The sequence below is a fragment of the Agaricus bisporus genome (genome assembly GCF_000300575.1).
Source record: "Agaricus bisporus var. bisporus H97 unplaced genomic scaffold AGABI2scaffold_17, whole genome shotgun sequence".
Classification (NCBI taxonomy): domain Eukaryota; kingdom Fungi; phylum Basidiomycota; class Agaricomycetes; order Agaricales; family Agaricaceae; genus Agaricus; species Agaricus bisporus.
Genome location: NW_006267352.1, coordinates 281608 through 299578, shown reverse-complemented (window position 1 = coordinate 299578; position 17971 = coordinate 281608). Strand labels below are relative to the sequence as shown.

General features: G+C 45.1%; 8 protein-coding genes across 8 annotated transcripts; 3 read left to right on the top strand and 5 right to left on the bottom strand.

The window, feature by feature from the left end:
* Positions 1–5: 5 nt before the first annotated feature.
* AGABI2DRAFT_189007 (hypothetical protein) lies at positions 6–697 on the bottom strand (the record flags this gene model as incomplete). Its single annotated transcript, XM_006457408.1, has 4 exons — positions 529–697; positions 376–478; positions 239–319; positions 6–181 (listed from the first exon to the last, which is right to left on the bottom strand). Exons 1-4 carry the CDS (start codon positions 691–693, stop codon positions 6–8), a joined length of 525 nt encoding a protein of 174 aa, XP_006457471.1. The 5' UTR covers positions 694–697.
* A 288-nt stretch (positions 698–985) lies between these two features.
* On the top strand, positions 986–2593 carry AGABI2DRAFT_123334 (hypothetical protein; the record flags this gene model as incomplete). The annotated part of the gene is made up of 3 exons (XM_006457407.1): positions 986–1072; positions 1129–1188; positions 1241–2593. 3 exons carry the CDS (start codon positions 986–988, stop codon positions 2591–2593), a joined length of 1500 nt encoding a protein of 499 aa, XP_006457470.1.
* Positions 2594–4273: 1680 nt separating this feature from the next.
* AGABI2DRAFT_181669 (hypothetical protein) lies at positions 4274–5512 on the top strand (the record flags this gene model as incomplete). The annotated part of the gene is made up of 4 exons (XM_006457406.1): positions 4274–4660; positions 4715–4802; positions 5096–5244; positions 5297–5512. 4 exons carry the CDS (start codon positions 4274–4276, stop codon positions 5510–5512), a joined length of 840 nt encoding a protein of 279 aa, XP_006457469.1.
* Positions 5513–6538: 1026 nt separating this feature from the next.
* Positions 6539–8787, top strand: AGABI2DRAFT_212894 (hypothetical protein; the record flags this gene model as incomplete). The annotated part of the gene is made up of 10 exons (XM_006457405.1): positions 6539–6743; positions 6801–6933; positions 6985–7182; positions 7249–7513; positions 7568–7682; positions 7735–7748; positions 7820–8006; positions 8064–8145; positions 8204–8482; positions 8554–8787. 10 exons carry the CDS (start codon positions 6539–6541, stop codon positions 8636–8638), a joined length of 1563 nt encoding a protein of 520 aa, XP_006457468.1. The 3' UTR covers positions 8639–8787.
* AGABI2DRAFT_196156 (hypothetical protein) lies at positions 8786–10083 on the bottom strand. Its single transcript, XM_006457404.1, has 4 exons — positions 9956–10083; positions 9790–9883; positions 9507–9741; positions 8786–9425 (listed from the first exon to the last, which is right to left on the bottom strand). Exons 1-4 carry the CDS (start codon positions 10005–10007, stop codon positions 9180–9182), a joined length of 627 nt encoding a protein of 208 aa, XP_006457467.1. The 5' UTR covers positions 10008–10083; the 3' UTR covers positions 8786–9179.
* A 1362-nt stretch (positions 10084–11445) lies between these two features.
* On the bottom strand, positions 11446–12603 carry AGABI2DRAFT_123331 (hypothetical protein; the record flags this gene model as incomplete). Its single annotated transcript, XM_006457403.1, has 2 exons — positions 11446–11751; positions 11818–12603. The coding sequence occupies 2 exons, from the start codon at positions 12601–12603 to the stop codon at positions 11446–11448; spliced, it is 1092 nt and encodes a 363-aa protein (XP_006457466.1).
* Positions 12604–12891: 288 nt separating this feature from the next.
* On the bottom strand, positions 12892–15646 carry AGABI2DRAFT_123330 (hypothetical protein; the record flags this gene model as incomplete). Its single annotated transcript, XM_006457402.1, has 4 exons — positions 12892–13200; positions 13252–14001; positions 14655–14804; positions 14870–15646. The coding sequence occupies 4 exons, from the start codon at positions 15644–15646 to the stop codon at positions 12892–12894; spliced, it is 1986 nt and encodes a 661-aa protein (XP_006457465.1).
* A 249-nt stretch (positions 15647–15895) lies between these two features.
* On the bottom strand, positions 15896–17083 carry AGABI2DRAFT_123329 (hypothetical protein; the record flags this gene model as incomplete). The annotated part of the gene is made up of 2 exons (XM_006457401.1): positions 15896–16204; positions 16268–17083. The coding sequence occupies 2 exons, from the start codon at positions 17081–17083 to the stop codon at positions 15896–15898; spliced, it is 1125 nt and encodes a 374-aa protein (XP_006457464.1).
* Positions 17084–17971: the final 888 nt, after the last annotated feature.

The following is a 17971-nucleotide window of genomic DNA, read 5'->3' as shown; positions in this document are numbered from 1 at the left end:
ATATATTATTTGGGTTCCGCAACAGTTGCGCAAGTCTTGCATTTTCTAAGCTCCTCGTTATTTTGCCAGCGTTGTATGACAGGTTTCAATTGAGATCCCAGATCGGTAACGTGGAAGGCTTCTTCATAGATGACCGTAGGCTCCTTATGAGCATCAGAGCGGCAATACCATCGTAACCGGTCTAGGAACCAGATATCAATTTTGAATTACCGGTTAGATCGATAATTAAAAGTCTTACCCTGAGATCCCTCGGGTCGCACACGCTCAACTACTATTCCGATTGTATTAGCAAAACGAACAGGGTTGTGCGGTGTATTTGCTACATTGAAAAAGACTCTTGAGAACGGAAAAGAAAACAATAAGATAAGGCAATACCTGGCAACAGAAACATTTCGCCTTCTTCGATTCTGATGTCTTTGAACTCTGTGTCATCCACGACTCGGAGTAACATTCCACCTTTGTATTGGTAGAACCATTCCTGGGGAATCATAAAACAGGAATATCTCGCCTTCATAAACAAGGGCTGACCTCGGTTTCGTTGATGTGGTAGTCATTCCTTTCGTTAGGCCCGCCAACTGCCATGATGACGTAGTCGCCTCCTCTGTAGATGCAATAATTGTTCACTGGGGGCTGCAAGAGATGTCCGTTTTCGCTCAGCCATTTCGGAAAGTTAAGAGGCGGTGCAAGAGGCATTTCGTCCGATGTTGAGTATGGCTACTTGTTCCAAGTATTTCAGGTCGGCGATTACGGCACAACGACAATCCGCGCCGTCGCGGCACAGTTTGTTCCGAGTCGCCGACTCATCCACGTGATCCAAGTCCACTATCACGTGAGGCAGACACACGCCCAAATTTGGGAGACGTCTCCGATTTGTCAAATCGACATTTTCATCTCGTCAAGCCCATGGCAGCACGATTTCGACAACAACACAGTCACTGACAACAAAAAGCACCTGGCGAAGCGTAATATCTACTTCAACAAAGGCATGGTCGCCACACCCTCGGCGGCCGCACAGACGAGCGAGATGGAGAGGAAGAGGAAGCAGACGCTGGAGAGGACAAAAGCCAACCACGTAAGTCTAATTTATAGAGTTCTGGTCGCATCCTGAGTCGTCTATTGTTATGCTAGCTTTCTCGGCAACTCCAGATGCGATTGCAGTATGCTCGGCTCAAGGTCGAACATGGTTGGGTGCGTCGAATGATTTCGCTCAGCCCCCAGCTCGCACTGATTACCATTCCAGCAAAGGCAGAACTTGAATGAAGTCGAAAACTTGTATTTTCACCATTCTCATCGAGGGACGAAGACACATCACTCGCGACCTTCTCTAGTCGTCATCCCATCAGACGACAACCCTGTTACATTCACTTCCTCAAATCAACTGGATGCCTCTTACAAGACTTCGATGTCTCGATCAGCTACTCTAGACGCCTTTCTCGACAGTTCTGGCCAAAGGATTAACCTGGGCGCCGAAGCTGTTCCTGCTAGCACACCAACACCACCAGCGCTTTTGTCCCAAACTGGGGTTGGCTCACATGATCCGTTGACTACCTCGTCTGCTGTACCGGAAGTTCAAACCTCCCAATTACGGGAAAGCTCTCATACTCCCAATCGAGTTTCTGGTCCCATTGCTTCATCTCTGTATAACGAGTGCTCTGCACCTGAATTTATCTCGCTCTCCGGATCGCCCTCTCAACCAACTGCTGTTGCTGAGAGCACAGCAGCGATAGTCAACCCCACCCCACAACGCTCCGACCCTCTTGCTGCTACATTCATTGGAAATGCACCTTTTACCCGGACCTCATCTACTCCGACACCCGTTTCTGCCAGCCCGATGAAGATGCCACTCTTAATGCATAAGAATATCTCTTCCCTTTCAAAAAATGATAAGTTCAGCTTGACCAAGTCGGAGACCTTGACTTATGATTCTTTTTGGTCTGGGATGCAATCGAAATCTTATCCCGCCCTCAAACACGGAGGTACTGGGTTGAATAACCAGCTATCGAGTAGCATGCCAAATGCAACAACGTCCACAACTACGGCTCTCAGCACATTATCTACACAGTCCCTTACGCCGAATATCGCGTCGTCATCCACATCGCCTTCTCCACGGCCTTTCACCCCGTCCTATCTGCAACATCCAATCGTGCCATCATCCATCACATCTTCAGCCGCCCCCACACTTTCATCACCTTCAGCATCTACACCCACCCCCACATTCACTTACCCAACGACATCTTTTACCTCTACACCTCCAATGCAACAAAACCGACTTTTCTTAGACAGTCTTGCTGCATGGAACCTGATCGCCTCACAACAAACTCCCGGTTCGATTAATGTCCAACCAAATTTTATAACTGGTCCGATTGTTAGTCCAGTGATGGCATACCCATGTCTTACAAGTCTTACCACACCTTATACACACGCGTTTGGTGTAGATGCTGAAATTCAAGGAGGACAGCATTCTCAGGGTGGTGAGATTACAGGCGCTTCTAGTGGTATGACGCCGCCTGTGGGTGTTCCGCCATCGAATGTGTCAGCTGTAGCTTCTTCACCTGTTGTAGTATCGACTCTTGTGGGGCAAGAAGGGAGTTGAATGCGGGGAAGTGGTTTTGATGAATGTGGGTTGGACGCATTGTTTTTGCTTTTTTTTTTTTTTGTTGAGTTGTTAGTTATTATTGTCGATGGTTTATATTTATTTCATTTGTTTTTGTTTTGTATCTCGGAAGAGGACTACTGGTATATGAAGATAGAAACGCCGCTCGGGAATGGCTTCACTTGAAAATTATACCGGCCTCGAGGGTGATGAGGTATAATTGATAAACCAGTTAATCGCCGGTTAGTGATTTGTTTGACTTATTTCTGGATATCTACACTGCTGCTCGTTTATATTCTCAGCGGTTTGGGGCTTGGCTGAGACCTTCTGGTGGGTGCAAGATGTTAGTCTCGGGAGATGGAGACGCCAGAAACTTAAAACACTTTTAAGTGATGTAACCGGTAACAGTTGACGGTGCTGTATTAAACGACAATCGTAGGCTTTGTATCGTCGTCGCGGGATATTCCTAAACGGGCGCTGAGAGTCTACATCAGCAAATCGGCAATTTGCTTTTTACCTTTTGTCGCTTTTCGGCCATTTTGCAAATTTGATACATGTGCAAAAGCCAGGCAAAAGTCAAAATAATAAAATGGTCTTTTCAACATTAGGTGCATTTAGTAGTAACGTCTGTAACCTTCAGTTTTTTTTCCAGGTTTTTGCTTTTTCCAGTTTTTCAAGGCATCTGCAGGAGGCCAGCTTTTTTCAAATCCGGGCCCAAAACGTGGCAACAATTTTTTTACCACTCTTTGCCGCTTTTTATCGCTTTTTATCGTTTTTTTAGCTTGTACAAGCGAAAAAAAGCTAATTGCCAAACTTCTGATGGCCTAAGGGGCTGGGACGGAATCTGGTATCCAGCTGTTATCTTATCCTTTCAATCACTGTCAATTATGCTTTTTAGTTTGCTTGACGATGATTACGGGGGGTTTAAGGGCGATAGATGGGATTGACAATGATGAGACGCGATGAAGAATGATAAGAAATTTTTAAATTGATAATGATCAATGGCAAATGCTTTATTGTTTCAGATGTTGTTAATACATATGGCACTGCACAGGGTTCAAAACGTAGGTGTACCATCTAGCGGTATGGCATTGGTTGCTCACTCGACTCGTTCGCTGATAGAATCAATTGCAAATTAGACGACATTGTGATCACATATTGCATTTTCGTTATTCCCGGCCGGGCCCATGGGCATTATTGATATATGATATTGACACTGGGTCTATTATATCTGCAGGCCTCTAGGTTCAGAGACATTTCTCTCTCTCGTCAGCCAGAATCCGCTTTTTTCGGTAAGGATCGCCAAGTCACAGCCACTGTGCGCTGAACAGCGACACTTGTGTTTGATGGTTTTGATGATTCAATGAATCTAAAACATGATTATTGAATTGTGATATTCGAAAAAATACGGATGCCGCGCCAAAAAGAAACCTCAGTTCTCCAGTGAGGGAAAAGTGCGCCTGGCAAGTACTTATCTGGCTCAGGTTTCATGTACTCAATCTGTCAGCCAAGGCTGTCGCCTCATAATGATGGACAGATGTCATGTGACAAAAATAGAATATACTAACCGAAGTTACGAACTTTCCGTCATGGTCTTCAAAGGGGTATGTATATACAGTGCTCAGCTCAGAGGTGCAGGTTTCAACGCTTTTTCCTTCCTAACGCCGAGCCTCTCAGGCTATGGACAACAACACCCCAACCGTTGAAGATGAATTAGTTCTTGCCAATGAACTCGAACTTGTCTCCCCAACGACTGTGGCTGGGACGCTCTACGGCATTGCATTCACCCTCTTTTGCCTATACGTTCATTCGCTAGCTCCCCATTATCAAGACCAAGACCGAAAAGGACGAGCGAAATTCATGCTTGGGTACAGCAGCATCATAATGCTATTTGGGCTGTACATCGTGGTAGCAAATACTTGGTATATCCAAGACGCCTACATTAAACATGGAGACTATCCCGGAGGTCCCTATGCATATGCACTTTCGGCCATTCATACCCAGCCTGCGATATTCACATCCTTCATCTGTCAGTTTTCGATTGAGATAATGACATCGGCAATTCAGGTACGTTTTGTGTTTCTCTCATCTGTTTTACGAGCTTGCTGAATTCGGAACAAGGTTTGGCGTGTCTGGGTCGTTTGGAGTGCTACAAAATACGTCAAATTGGTTATCATTCTGCCCATACTCTGTTTGTTGACTATCGCGGGTACGTGGCTTCCAACAACTCCCTGGCTTTTCCTAACTAGATCCTACCCTCTCAGTATTAAACTTCAGAACTATTATACTCCAAGCAACACTACCCTTCGCAGAGGCACAACGGGATATTAAAACAGCAATAGCGGGAATTGCCCTTCAAGGAGCTACTACAGTACTCTGCACCGCGTTGATATCTATATATCTCATTTATCGGCATTGGTATCAGAGAAAGCTTATAGGTAGGGAGTTGACCCCCATCGGTAAATCATCTATGATAACTAATGGCGCGAACCAACTTGATAGGTCAGGTTAACGGATCACCCGGATACATAAAGATTATTGCCATGCTCGTCGAATCGTATGCTCTGGAATCTATATGGGTGCTACTTGCAGCAATATTTTTTCTTCACGGTGCAGCGATTTTCTTTTTGGAGAGTAGGACCAACATCCAGGTAAGTCTACGAAAATGTCAGTATCAACCATTGACTCATGAGGCGCATCTAGATAATTGCTTACCTACTCGTGCAATACCGAGTCGCCAGTGGGAAAGCATATGAATCACAGAGGGGACAGAGTAATATTAGTGCCTTACGCTGGAATCACTCCAACCACGCTACGACCCAATTGGAGGAAACAAGTGAGGCTGTCACTGCAGGTGGTCGTCATGCGCCTGTAAAACTAGAAGCAGATGCATTACCGGCCCTCTCTAACATGGCGTAGTGTCCGACTTGTTTATATATGCTATCAGTGCGTTTTTTATTACTGGTTTGCTTATTAGCCCATCGATGGAATACTCATGTCTTCCAAGCCTTACCGCGTTTTAGGCACAAGCTTTTCGTGTGGATGCCCGCATTGTCGGGCGTTGAAATTACAGGCGCTTCCAGTGGCGCGACGCCCACTTGTGGTTGTGCCACCATCGAATACGTCGTCCGTATCTTCACCTGTGTTATTAACTCTCGTGGGGCCAGAAGGCAGGTGAAGGTGGGAAGGTGGTGATGCATGACGGTCTATTTTCGTTGAGTTGTTAGTATTGTTGACAACCGTCGGTTATATTTCTTTCTTTTCTTTTTGTTAGCTCAGAAGGAACGAGGGCATATGTAAACAGACATAGTTTCAATACAAGTCGTATCGAAATACCGCTCGGGAATGATTTCACTCGAGAATTATCTTGGCTTCCAGGACGAAGAAGGATAATCGATCAATTCGTCGAGATACTTATTTTTTTTAGCTTATTTTTTTACTATTTCGGCCACTGCTTGCTCAGACTTTCCGCGGCCGGTGGTGTATGACGTATGCAGGATGTCAATGTCAGGAGATTGGGTTCCGCGATACTCGCGTTCTGAGCGAAGTGATAGATTGTGGCGCTGTAACAACCGTATCGTGTGTCACGTCACATTGTCAGTTGTTCTACAAGAGCAATGATCTTCGACGTTGTGAGTCTCACCATGTATTTCTCACTAACAGCTAGGGCTATCGGCGACTAGTTCAAAACCAACAAACCAGATACTACACAGCTGGAGTCCTCAACTTCTCGGAAGGGTGGTGATCAACGTCCTTATACGTCAATGGGGGAATCTTCGAATCATGATGGAAGGATCCGCACTCTCAATTTGGCACTTGAATGAGTACACTGGTATATGGCCCATTGGAAGAAGCTTATGGACTTCGTGCTAGTCGTGCGGATCGGTGAGACTAGAGGTGGAACTGTCCCATAAAACGCGTTAACTGTCTGGTCAGTTTTTCGTTATGGACTCTCTTCCTATCCTCGGCTGCCTGATCGTTGCCCCCCTCGCACTTTGGTGGTTTGCTAAGCGCGGGCGGAACGATAAAATAAATCCACTAGGTCTTCCACTTCCGCCTGGACCAAAGCCTTATCCAATCATCCAAAACCTTTTGGATGTTCCTTTGCATAAATCGTGGTTCGTTTATTCTGAATGGTTCAAGATTTACGGTGCGTACGACTATATCCTGATTTATGTACGCCGAACCTATCGCTCATGATATCTAGGTGATATGGTTTATCTGAGGGTCCTGGGCCGAGATATACTCGTATTGCGTGACCTGAAAACGACAAACGACCTCCTCGAAAAGCGTTCTCATAATTATTCTGACCGTCCACCTTTGCCCATGCTCAACGACCAGTAAGTCATGAAAATCATTATCAGAATTTCCCAAGCTGATGTCTTTACTAGCATGGGGTGGAACTTTGCTGTGGCGTCTATGCATTATGGCCCACTATGGCGCCGCCACCGCCGTCTTTTACATGATCATTTCAATGCAGGGGTCATAAAGAAATACCGACCTGTTCAAATTTCGGTCGCTCGTATCTTAATTCGAAATCTTCTTGAATCACCCTCTGAAGACTCAGATTTCTCCGACCAAATTCGTTTGTAAGTCGAAAGTCGCTTTCATCCCTTCGTATTAACTAAGATGTCTTTTTGTTTGTTTTTTTATAGCACGTTTGCGGCGATAATGATGAAAATCACTTATGGTATTACTGTCAAGGACAAGGATGACGAATATATCTCATGCGCTGAAGAAGCTTTAAAAGGCCTTGGTGAGGCGGCAACTCCTGGACGATTTCTAGTCGATACATTCCCTATCATGAAATGGATTCCTAGCTGGATTCCCGGAGCTGGTTGGAAACGAAAAGCTGAATATTGGGCAAATATCAATTCGAAGATTATAAATGAACCGTTTGAGTGGGTCAAGAAACAAATAGTAGGTTATCGATCGTTCAACCGGATTGTTCAGTTTTTTGAATAGATTTTGTAGAACGAGGGATGTGCCGTTCCATCTATATGTTCTCGATTGATCGAGGAACTACCGGAAGAGGGTTCTCTGGAAGAAGAAAAGATAGTTAGAGATGTATGCGCTATAACCTACCTCGGTAAGCACCATATCTTCTGCCTATTTCATTATTACTCAATATACAGTGATAGGTGGAGCTGATACGGTAAAAATCATGCCCCTCGGAAACGACTCTTATCGTCTCTAACACGTCCAACTTATTTCACACAAAAACAGACCGTCTCAGTCATACTCTCATTCTTCTTAGCCATGTGCCTTTACCCAGAAGTTCAGAAAAAAGCTCAAGCTGAACTTGATTCTGTTCTTCATGGCCGTCTTCCTGAATTTACTGATTACCCATTTTTACCTTATATTCAAGCTATAGCGAAAGAGACTTTGCGATGGAATCCTGTTGCGCCCATAGGTTTTTTTTTTTTTTGCCTGTTTTCTTTTTCATCATTTTATGATTATCGTTTATTAGCATTTGGTCATGTTGCAAGTGAGGCTGATGAATACAACGGGTATTATATTCCCAAAGGCACTTTTGTGCTCGGAAGTGTTTGGTAAAGTTCATCCTTTCACACAATCAAGTCCCCAATCCTAACATAATCTTTTATACAGGGAAATCATGCACGATCCCTCAGCCTACCCAAATCCAAACTCCTACATCCCAGAACGTTATCTCAACAACAACGACAAAATAGATCCCACAATCCGAGACCCATCCATCGCAGTATTCGGTTACGGAAGACGAATCTGTCCTGGTCGTTTTTTCGTCCATGAATCCCTGTTTATCGTGATCGTTCATATTTTGGCCGTGTTTGATATAAAACCTGGAGTGGATGAGGATGGAAATGAGGTCGAGGTGAAACCGAATTATGTGACTACGGGAGTGTTGCAGTATGTCTTATGTTAATCATATTGGGAGATTGTGCTAATGCTTGTGGGGCTTTTTTTTTTTTTCGTAAAAGGTATCCTGCTCCCTTTTCGTGCAGGATTATTCCACGTTCTACGCAAGCTGAGGAACTCATCCGTAATTCTGATTCCGTGGGGTAGCATCACTTTTGTACATATACGCAGAGAAAGACCGTATATGTGACAGAACCGCATAGCGTAGGTGATACGATAACGAGTAACAAAAAAGTGATCTTTGGATGGCTTCACGTGCGAGTTAATTAATACAAGCCAGTGCCTTCATTTCGATCAGATCTTCAAAATGAATTCGATTACTGCGCTAGTCTACAGTAAAGAAGCTACGTAGAATTTCCACCACCTCGCATCCGAGTGAGAACTAGCTGAACCGACAAATGCCAGCATACCACGTTCAACATGGGAGAAAGAAAAATAAAAAAGTAAATACACTGCGAATCCTAGCCGAGGTATATACATCAATAAAGAAAAAGGAGAGATCAAAAGACAGAAAAAAGCGTTTTTTTTCCATGATAAAGCGCACTCGAAACAATTCCAAGAAAATGTGTATCTTTTCTAACAGAGGGGGTATGGATGGAGAGGTAGATATGAGACCGGAAATGAGTTGTTGATCATGTTACGGATTCCATGCGAGGAACATGAAACGAACAACGGGTGATATGTTCGTTTAGATCTCATCACAGAATGGGAGGTCCTCCTCGTCCTCGTCCTCCTCATCTTCATTCTCATCATGCTCCTCCTCATGTTGAGGGGCGGGGGTAGGGGCAGGGGGTGCAGGGGCAGCGGCATTGTCATGCGAGGGAGCTTTGGTGGCTGTGGGAACAGCGGGAGCGGCAGTTGCAGGAATTACGGTCGCCGGGATTTCGCCTGCTGGGGCAGGAGGAACCTTGACTGACGAGCCAACACACATCACCTGTCGCAGAAAAAGATTGTATCAGTCAATGATTGTTGATCTCAAACATAGCCACACAGGGTCACACTGTGTTATACTCACCTCACCAACATAGATATTATCGCATGCCTCGTTAATTTGGGGGTTGTTGAGACGGAGAATCGTCGAGTTGAGGTTCTTCATGGAGGAAATGCCGTCACACGTGTCGTCTGGCTGCACGACGTAGACGTCGGTACAGTCTTCCGCTGCAGTAGTGGCGAGACAAATTTGCTGGCCAGGCATAAGGTTGCTGCAGGAGGAGTCGATGGCGCCTTGGTTGGAAACCGCAAGCTGGTAACTACGAGAAGATTTAGGTGTTGAACTTGCTCAAAGCGGTGTAACTTACGTCGAGCTTTGTTGACTGGAGGAGATGCTATCGCAGATATCTCCTTCCTTGACAGTGTATGTCCTGGAGCAATCAGCCGCGGCGACGAGAGCGGCTACAGGGAAAAAGAAAACAAGTCAGGGCTTGGTCCGAGCGCTCCACGGTGGAGTGGATGGTAGATGCTTACACTGGGCGAAGAAGGCAGCAACAGCAACAGCGATAGTTTTTGAGGAGAACATGGTGAAGCGAGAGTGGCGAAGTAAAAGAATGAAGAATCGCTGCTGGGAGAGGAAAAAAAGGACGACCTGGTTATGGGAATTTCACAAAATCAGCCGCCGGTATTTATACCCCCAAGCCCCGCCGTCCGTCACCGGTCTCCTTGGTGATCTTGTCCCATCGCTGCATCCGTCCGTCAATCTTTTTCCAGCGCAACGTCAAATAACACCGCTGGTTTCTACTGCAGAACTCCGACTCGTATCATGAATGAGCTTGCGCCATGCACATCTCCGTGATAGTTTTTTTTTTTTCGAGTTGAACACCGTTGTATTCTTCCCGGCCGGCCGGCACACATCCAAATTTGGCATTCGCCCTGTGAACTTCAGTATCCCAACTTGGTGCGCGAGCACGAGGCAATTCTTGGCATTACATACGGTGAAGATCAACCAGATCGTGCCTGCGTCCGTTAGGGTAGAGCGGTGTCAGGGTGTTTTGAGGGCGCTTTCACTATGAAAACACTCTGCAACTGGTCGCTAGGGGAAGAGCATGATGATTATACTTCCGCCCGTAACCAAGCTTTGTTAACTCAGTGATACTGATGGCAGTTCGTCAATCGGCTCAACAACCGAACAGCAACCGAATTATTTTCAGGGCTGTTCAGAAATGTCGCCAACTCGCCACTTCTTCCCCAGCCCTCAAGAAGCTCTCGAGCCGCTCATCGTAACGGTCTTCTAAAACGAACTCGAAAGCTCTTAGCGTAATAGTGGAAGCCGAGAGCACGCTTGACAGAAACATCTGACGTCCGAAAATTGATGACTCCCAATCACAATTGTTTTTTTGACTTGGTCAGTTGATTGCCATGGAGCCCATATTGCGGCTTCATTTTTTTTTTTTTTTGTGAATTCAGGATTTATCACGCGACGCTCGAACACAGTCCGCGGTACACTATGCCTATTATACTAATAAATAACAGATCTAATAAAAGAAGATGAAAGGCGGGAAGTGGACCCAGGGACTCTGCCTGACGTCATCCAACACGCGAATCAGAGCGTTCTTGGTTGGGTGCGCTGGAACTATGAAGGGAGAGGAAGTCCAGAGAGAGGGGTCAAATGAGGTGAGGGCCGATCCGAAGCGCAGTGGGGAGGAACCGCTTCTTCTACGGGGGTGGACGTTCGGAAGGAAACGCGAACGAGGTGGGGTTACGCTTGAGGAGATCGGCGAACCCTTGGAGATGGTCACATTCATCAGGCGGTATAGTGCCAGGGACTCTTTTACAATTGCGTCAACCGGCTCGATGGTCCACCTTAGCTCTCGTAAGAAAGTGATCTGATACGACACGATAATAATACATTTTTCGTAAAACGGTTCGACTACCTGTGTTGATATTTTGGGAATATCAGACCCAACAATATTCTAATCCACTACGACCACAATCCGGCACTGCAATCCACGAAAAGCGAGTCACTTCGTGTAAAACAATTTCCTTCCCAGTGCAACTTTTGCTTCTACACTCTCCGGATTCATGCGATTGGTCCAACGGGAATAGTAAACCCCACTGTGTCGAAAGGGATCACTATAATCTAGGGTGTAAACTTCCTCAAGTTTTGGCATCCGCAGAAACCATCCCTCAACCAGGTCCCACAGCATCTCACGCAGCTCATCGGTATGTCCCAACTGAACGCGACGATTACCATCGATTTCCAGGGACCAAACGAAGATCTTGAGGTTTGTAAGTTCCCAGAGAACTTGCGGCTCTCTAGCAATAGTCTGAGCATATGGTAACCATCGATATTAGTTTGCAGCATATCGTCACTTAAAACGGGAGCAACGCACCATGCTGCTATACCGACGCCTTATACCGTCCCTTCCTATGATCCTCAGAACTATCAAGCAGGTAAGGTAAGGGCCCACACTTTTAAGAAATTCATATGGAGCGTCGGTTTGAAAAGTTAGATGAGTGAGATTTCCCAGTTGGGTCGTGATAGAGGGAGGTACTGAGTCAAAGAAAGGTTCAAATTGGAGTAATTCCAGAACCTCAATAGAACGTCCGGGAAGAATTTGCACGACGCTGCGCCAATCTTCAACACATAGACGATTGATATTGAGACAACAATTTGAAGGGAAATCATGATCGAACTTGTCGATATAAACAGATTGAAGAGAGGGTTGTGTAGAGAGGATTTTGTAAATTGCCGTTGTATCCGAAGAGGCGAATGCGCAACGGAAATGTTTGAGCTGAAAAGTACAGCCATCAAAGAAACCTTGAGGAATCGTGGTGTTTATTTCCAGCCAAGTGACGTTAATCATGAGGCGGAGCGCGCGACGAAGATCTTCATACACGGGATTATCTTTTTGTAGTCGTATATAGTAGACAAAAGTCTTGACATATTTTGCAAGCGAAGGATTGTGAACGGTGAGCGTAGAAAGCAACTTTGAAGACCTGGCAAAGTTTAAGGACGTCGTATTGCGGGTCAAGTGGGCATAGAGATGTGTTTGCGCTTCGTCGACGAAGCGTGTGGAGGTGAGACAGAGTTGGGAAAGAGTTTTGCGGTCATGTCTGGAGAATTGGATGATGCGATTACAGAGCTCCTGAGGCAAGTCATTGAATGAAACCGCCATTTGAAGTCAAAACAGGGTCAAAGGACACGTGGAAGGAAGCCTCGCGACCCCGGGTCGATATAACTTGAATTTGTATCATTCGAGTCTCACGGCTAGACAATTACAATTGCATCAACTGGTTCGATATTCTACCTCAGCTTTGGAAAACAAGTCATTTACTAATACAATACGATAAAAGTTCATTTTTCGTAAAGCATTTCGACTACTTGTGTTTTGGGGAGTATCAGACCCGACAATCTTATTCTAATCCATCACAACCACGATCCGGTGCAAATCACGAAAAGCCAGTCACCTCGTATAAAACAATTTCCCTCCCAGTGCAGTTTTGGCTTCTACAGTTGTCGGACCCACGCCTTTGATCCAATGGGAATAGTAACCCTCATTACCAGGGTCTTCCCAATCAAAATTTAGAATGTAAACTTCCTCGAGTTTTGGCATTTCCTTGAACCATAACTCAACCGGGTCCCACAGCCTGTCATACAGCTCATTGGCCTCTTCCTCTGTAATTCTATGAAAACCAAGAGTGACGTCGAGGGACCAGACGAAAATCTTGAGGTTTGTAAGCTTGCAGAGGATTTCTGGCTTTCCAGCAATATTCTGAGCATATTTAGCTACACCATATCGTTGCTCAAGGTGGGAACAACGCACCGTGCGACTCCGAGCTACACGATCCTTTCCTATGATCCTCAGAATTATCAAGCCGGTAAGGTAAGGGGCCACACTTTCAAGAAATTCATATGGAGCGTTGGTTTTAAAAGTCAGATGAGTGAGATTTCCCAGTTGGGTCGTGATAGAGGGAGGTACTGAATTGAAGAAAGGTTCAACTTGGAGTAATTCCAGGACCTTAATAGAACGTCCGGGAAGGATTTGCACGACGCCACACCAATCTTCGATACATAGACGATTGAGATTGAGACAGCAATTGGAAGGGAAATCTCGGTGGAAATAGTCGATATAAAGAGATCGAAGAGAGGGTTGCGTAGAAAGCATTTTGTAAATTGCCGTTGTATCCGAAGAGGCGAATGCGCAACGGAAATGCCTGAGCTGAAAAGTACAGCCATCAAAGAAACCTTGAGGAATCGTGGTTTTCATTTCCAGCCAAGTGACATTAATCATGAGGCGGAGCGCGCGACGAAGGTCTTCATAAACGGGACCATCTTTCCGTAGCTGTATATCGTAGCAAAAAGTATTGACATATTTCGCAAGAGAGGGATTGTGGACGGTGAGCGTTAAAAGCAACTTTGGAGCCCTAGCAAACTTTGGCTTGATGGTGTTGAAAGTCAACTTGGTATAGAGATATGATTGTGATTCGTCGACGAAGCGTACGGAGGTAAGGCAGAGTCGGAGAAGAGTCCTGCGGTCATATCTGAAGAATTGGATGATACGATTGCAGAGCTCCTGGGGCAGGTCGTTAAACGAAGTCACCATTCGAGGGCAGAAGACACTGTGGAGAAGCCTCGATCATGTACTTAGATTTGTATCATTTTCTCACGGCTGGACAAATCCGAAACAATGACAATTCATCTAAGTACCCGTAGATTTCAGACATTTAATATCAAGATGTCTAGGGAAAATGTCATTGGCGATTAAACAACCCAAAATTTCGAGAGGGATAGGTACGACAGTCAGACTCAACGGGAAGTCAAATTTGCATCAGCAGTAATGAGAATATCTTCTGCCTTTCTCACAGTGGGAGATATATTCATCAGGCCGGTATAGTAAATCCTCTTCTACAATTGCGTCAACCGGCTCGATATTCCACCTTAGCTCTCGCAAGAAAGTCATTTGATATGACACGATAAAAGTGTATTTTGGGAGTATCAGACCCACCCGACTATCTTATTCCAATCCATCACAACCACGATCCGGCGCAATCCACGAAAAGTCAGTCACCATGTATAAAATGATTCCCTTCCCAGTGCAACTTCGGCTTCTACGCGCCTCGAATGCATATTTTTAGTCCAACAAAAATAGTCAGCCCATAAAAGGCCCCAAGAACATTGATCTAGGGTGTAAACTGCCTCGAGTTTTGGCATCCCTTCAAACCATACCTTAACCGGGTCCCACAGTATCGTATGCTGATAGTACTGTATATCGGACAAGTCCAACTCAACTTCAGGATCAAAATCAATTTTCAGGGACCAAACGAAAACCTCGAGATTTGTAAGTTTGCAGAGAACTTCCGGCTCTTCAGTAATACTCTGAGTATATGGTAACCATCGACGTTAGCTACAGCATATCGTCACACAAGGTGGGAACAACGCACCATGCGACTCGGAGTTACTTCGTCCTTTCCTATGATCCTCAGAATCATCAAGCGGGTGAGGTAAGGGGCCACACTTTCAAGAAAGTCATAAGGAGTGTCGGTTTCAAAAGTTAAATGACTGAGATTTCCCAGTTGAATCGTGATAGAGGGAGGTACTGAGTCAAAGAAAGGTCCAACTTGGAGTAATTCCAGAACTTCAATAGAACGTCCGGGAAGGATTTGCACGACGCTACGCCAATCTTCAACAAATAGACTATTGATATTGAGACAGCAATCGGAAGGGAAATCGTGATCGAACTTGTCGATATACACAGATTGAAGAGAGGGTTGCGTGGAGAGCATTTTGTAGATTGCCGTTCTATCCGAAAAGGCGAAGTTGCAACGGAAATGTTTGAGCTGAAAAGTACAACCACAGAAGAAGCCTTGTGGGCTATGAGGAATTGGGGTATTTATTTCCAGCCAGGTGACGTTAATCACGAGGCGGAGCGTGGAATGAAGGTCTTCATACGCGGGATCATCTTTTTGTAGTTCTATATTATATTCAAAAGCCTTGACATATTTTGCAAGAGAAGGATTGTGAATGGTGAGTGTTGAAAGCAACTTTGAAGACTTCCTGGGGTCTAAGAATGTCAAGTGGGCATAGAGATGTGATTGTGCTTCGTTGATGAAGCGTACGGAGGTGAGGCAGAGTCGGAGAAGAGTTTTGTGGTCGTCTCCGGTGAATCGGACGATACGATTGCAGAGCTCCTGGGGCAGGTCCTTGAACGAAGTCACCATTCGAGGGCAGAAGACACTGTGGAGAAACCTCGATCATGTACTTAGATTTGTATCATTTTCTCACGGCTGGACAAACATCTGATTTATCAATTCCATTGCTTCCGTTCATGTTGAATTTCATTTGAAACAACATGATAAAAAGTACACTTTTCTTCGACTACGTGTTGATATTTTGGGAGTATCAGACTCGACGACAATCATATTCTAATCCACCACTACCACGATCCAGCGCAATCCACGAAAAACCATTCACCTCGTATAAAGCGACTTCCCTCCCAGCGCAACTTTAGCATCTACAGCCCTCGGACTCTTATCTTTAGACCAAAGATGATAATAACCCTCATCATCAAAATCATGCGAATCAAAATCCAAAGTATACACCGCCTTGAGTTTTGGCAATTCCCGAAACCATAACTCAAGTGGGTCCCACAACACATTATACAACTCACACACCTCTTCCGATGTCATATTACGATAATCACAATAGATTTCCAAAGACCAAATGAAGATCTTGAGGTTTGTGAGTTTGCAGAGGATTTCTGGTTTTTTAGCGATATTCTGAGGGTATTTTAAGTTTATACTGTAATTGTTTGATTCAAGGTGGGAATAATAACAACGCACCTTGCGACTCTCATTTTTCAAATCTCTTCCTATGATTCTCAGAATCATCAAGCGGGTGAGATGAGGGCCCATGATTTCAAGAAAATCATAAGGCGTGTCGGTTCGAAAAGTTAAATGAGTGAGATTTCCCAGTTGAGTCGTGATGGAGGGAGGTACAGAACCGGAAAAGGGTACATCTGGTATTAACCCTTCAATTGGCAGTAACTCCAGGCCAAGAATCGAACGTCCGGGAAGAATTTGCTCGATACTGCGCCAATCTTCAACACATAGACGATTAAGCTTGAGACAACAATCAGAAGGGAAATCTTGATCAAATTCGTCGATATAAAGAGATCGAAGAGAGGGTTGTGTGGAAAGCATTTTGTAGATTGCTGGTTTATCTGAAGAGGCGAATTGACAACGGAAATGCCTAAGGCGAAAAGTACAGCCATTGAAGAAACCTTGTGGGATATGAGGAATTGTGGTATTTATTTCGAGCCAAGTGACGTTGACCATGAGGCGAATAGCGTGACGAAGTTTTTCATACACGATATGATCTTCTGGTAGCCTTTGTATGCGGTAGCCAAAAGCATCAACATATTTCGCGAGGGAAGGATTGTGAACGGTGAGCGTTAAAAGCAACTTGAAAGACTTGAAAATGGTTGTTGGGAACTTTATATTGTCGATAATCAATGCGGCATAGATATATGATTGCGCTTCGTTGACGAGACGTATGGAGGTGAGACAGAGTTGGAGAAGAGTTTGACGGTCATGTCTGAAGAATCGAACGATACGATTACAGAGCTCTTGGGGCAGGTCGTTGAACGTAGTCGCCATTTGAGGTCAAAAGACACGCGGAAGCCTCAAGGAACCTTATCAAGTACGAAGATCTATCGTTCTCTCACGGTTGGACAAATCCGATAAAACTTGGCGACCTCATCCGATTTGTGCATAAACGTGTGAATCTCGTACGCGGGCCCACACCGACCCTTTACAGGCCACGAGGGTTTTGACGATTAGATCCGTCTCAACTCACAAAAGAAAATTTCGGGATGTCATTCCATTGAATCTTCCATATCAAAAAAAGCCCATCACTCATCATCATAAAAGTGTTTCCCTCCCAAAGCCACTCTGGGAACTACCCACTTTGGTCCTTCATCTCTTCTCCAACAACAATAGTAGCCACGAGCATAGCCGTATTCTCGGGAATAAATTACCGCGAGTTTTGGCATATCCTGAAACCACATATCAACCAAAACTTCCGTCAGATTGAAGATCTCTACGGATATTGGATCAAAGGATCGATGAGAGGTTTCGGAATAATCCTGTGACCAAGCGAATACCTCGAGATTTGTTAGTTGGCAGAGAGTTTTTATAGGCTGAAGATATGAGACGCTTCATCAACGAAGCGTACGGACGTGAGGCAGAGTCGGAGGAGAGTATCGGGGTCAGATTTGAGGAATCGGATGATACGGTTACAGAGTTCCTGCGGCAGATCATTGAACTTCTGTGGCCGCCATTTGAGGTCAAACGAGCATTGAAGGCCTTATTGATTTGTATCAATCTCTCACAGCTGGACAAATGCGGCAGGCGACTGATCATTCACCAATACAAGAATGGAAATCCACAAGGGCACTTGCCGGACCAAAGCGGTAAGGAGTTGCCCTAAAAAGGGAGGTGTGGGAAAGATCAGGAGACGGGGGAATGACATGTTCAAAATGCAGA

Bases quoted from the DNA above. Each gene is read 5' to 3' on its own strand.
- AGABI2DRAFT_196156 (XM_006457404.1), bottom strand. From the start codon at position 10,007: ATGTTCTCCTCAAAAACTATCGCTGTTGCTGTTGCTGCCTTCTTCGCC. The intron at 9,742-9,789 runs GTAAGTTACACC...ATCTTCTCGTAG, and splicing joins TCCAGTCAACAAAGCTCGAC to TTACCAGCTTGCGGTTTCCA. The intron at 9,426-9,506 runs GTGAGTATAACA...TTTCTGCGACAG, and splicing joins ATAATATCTATGTTGGTGAG to GTGATGTGTGTTGGCTCGTC.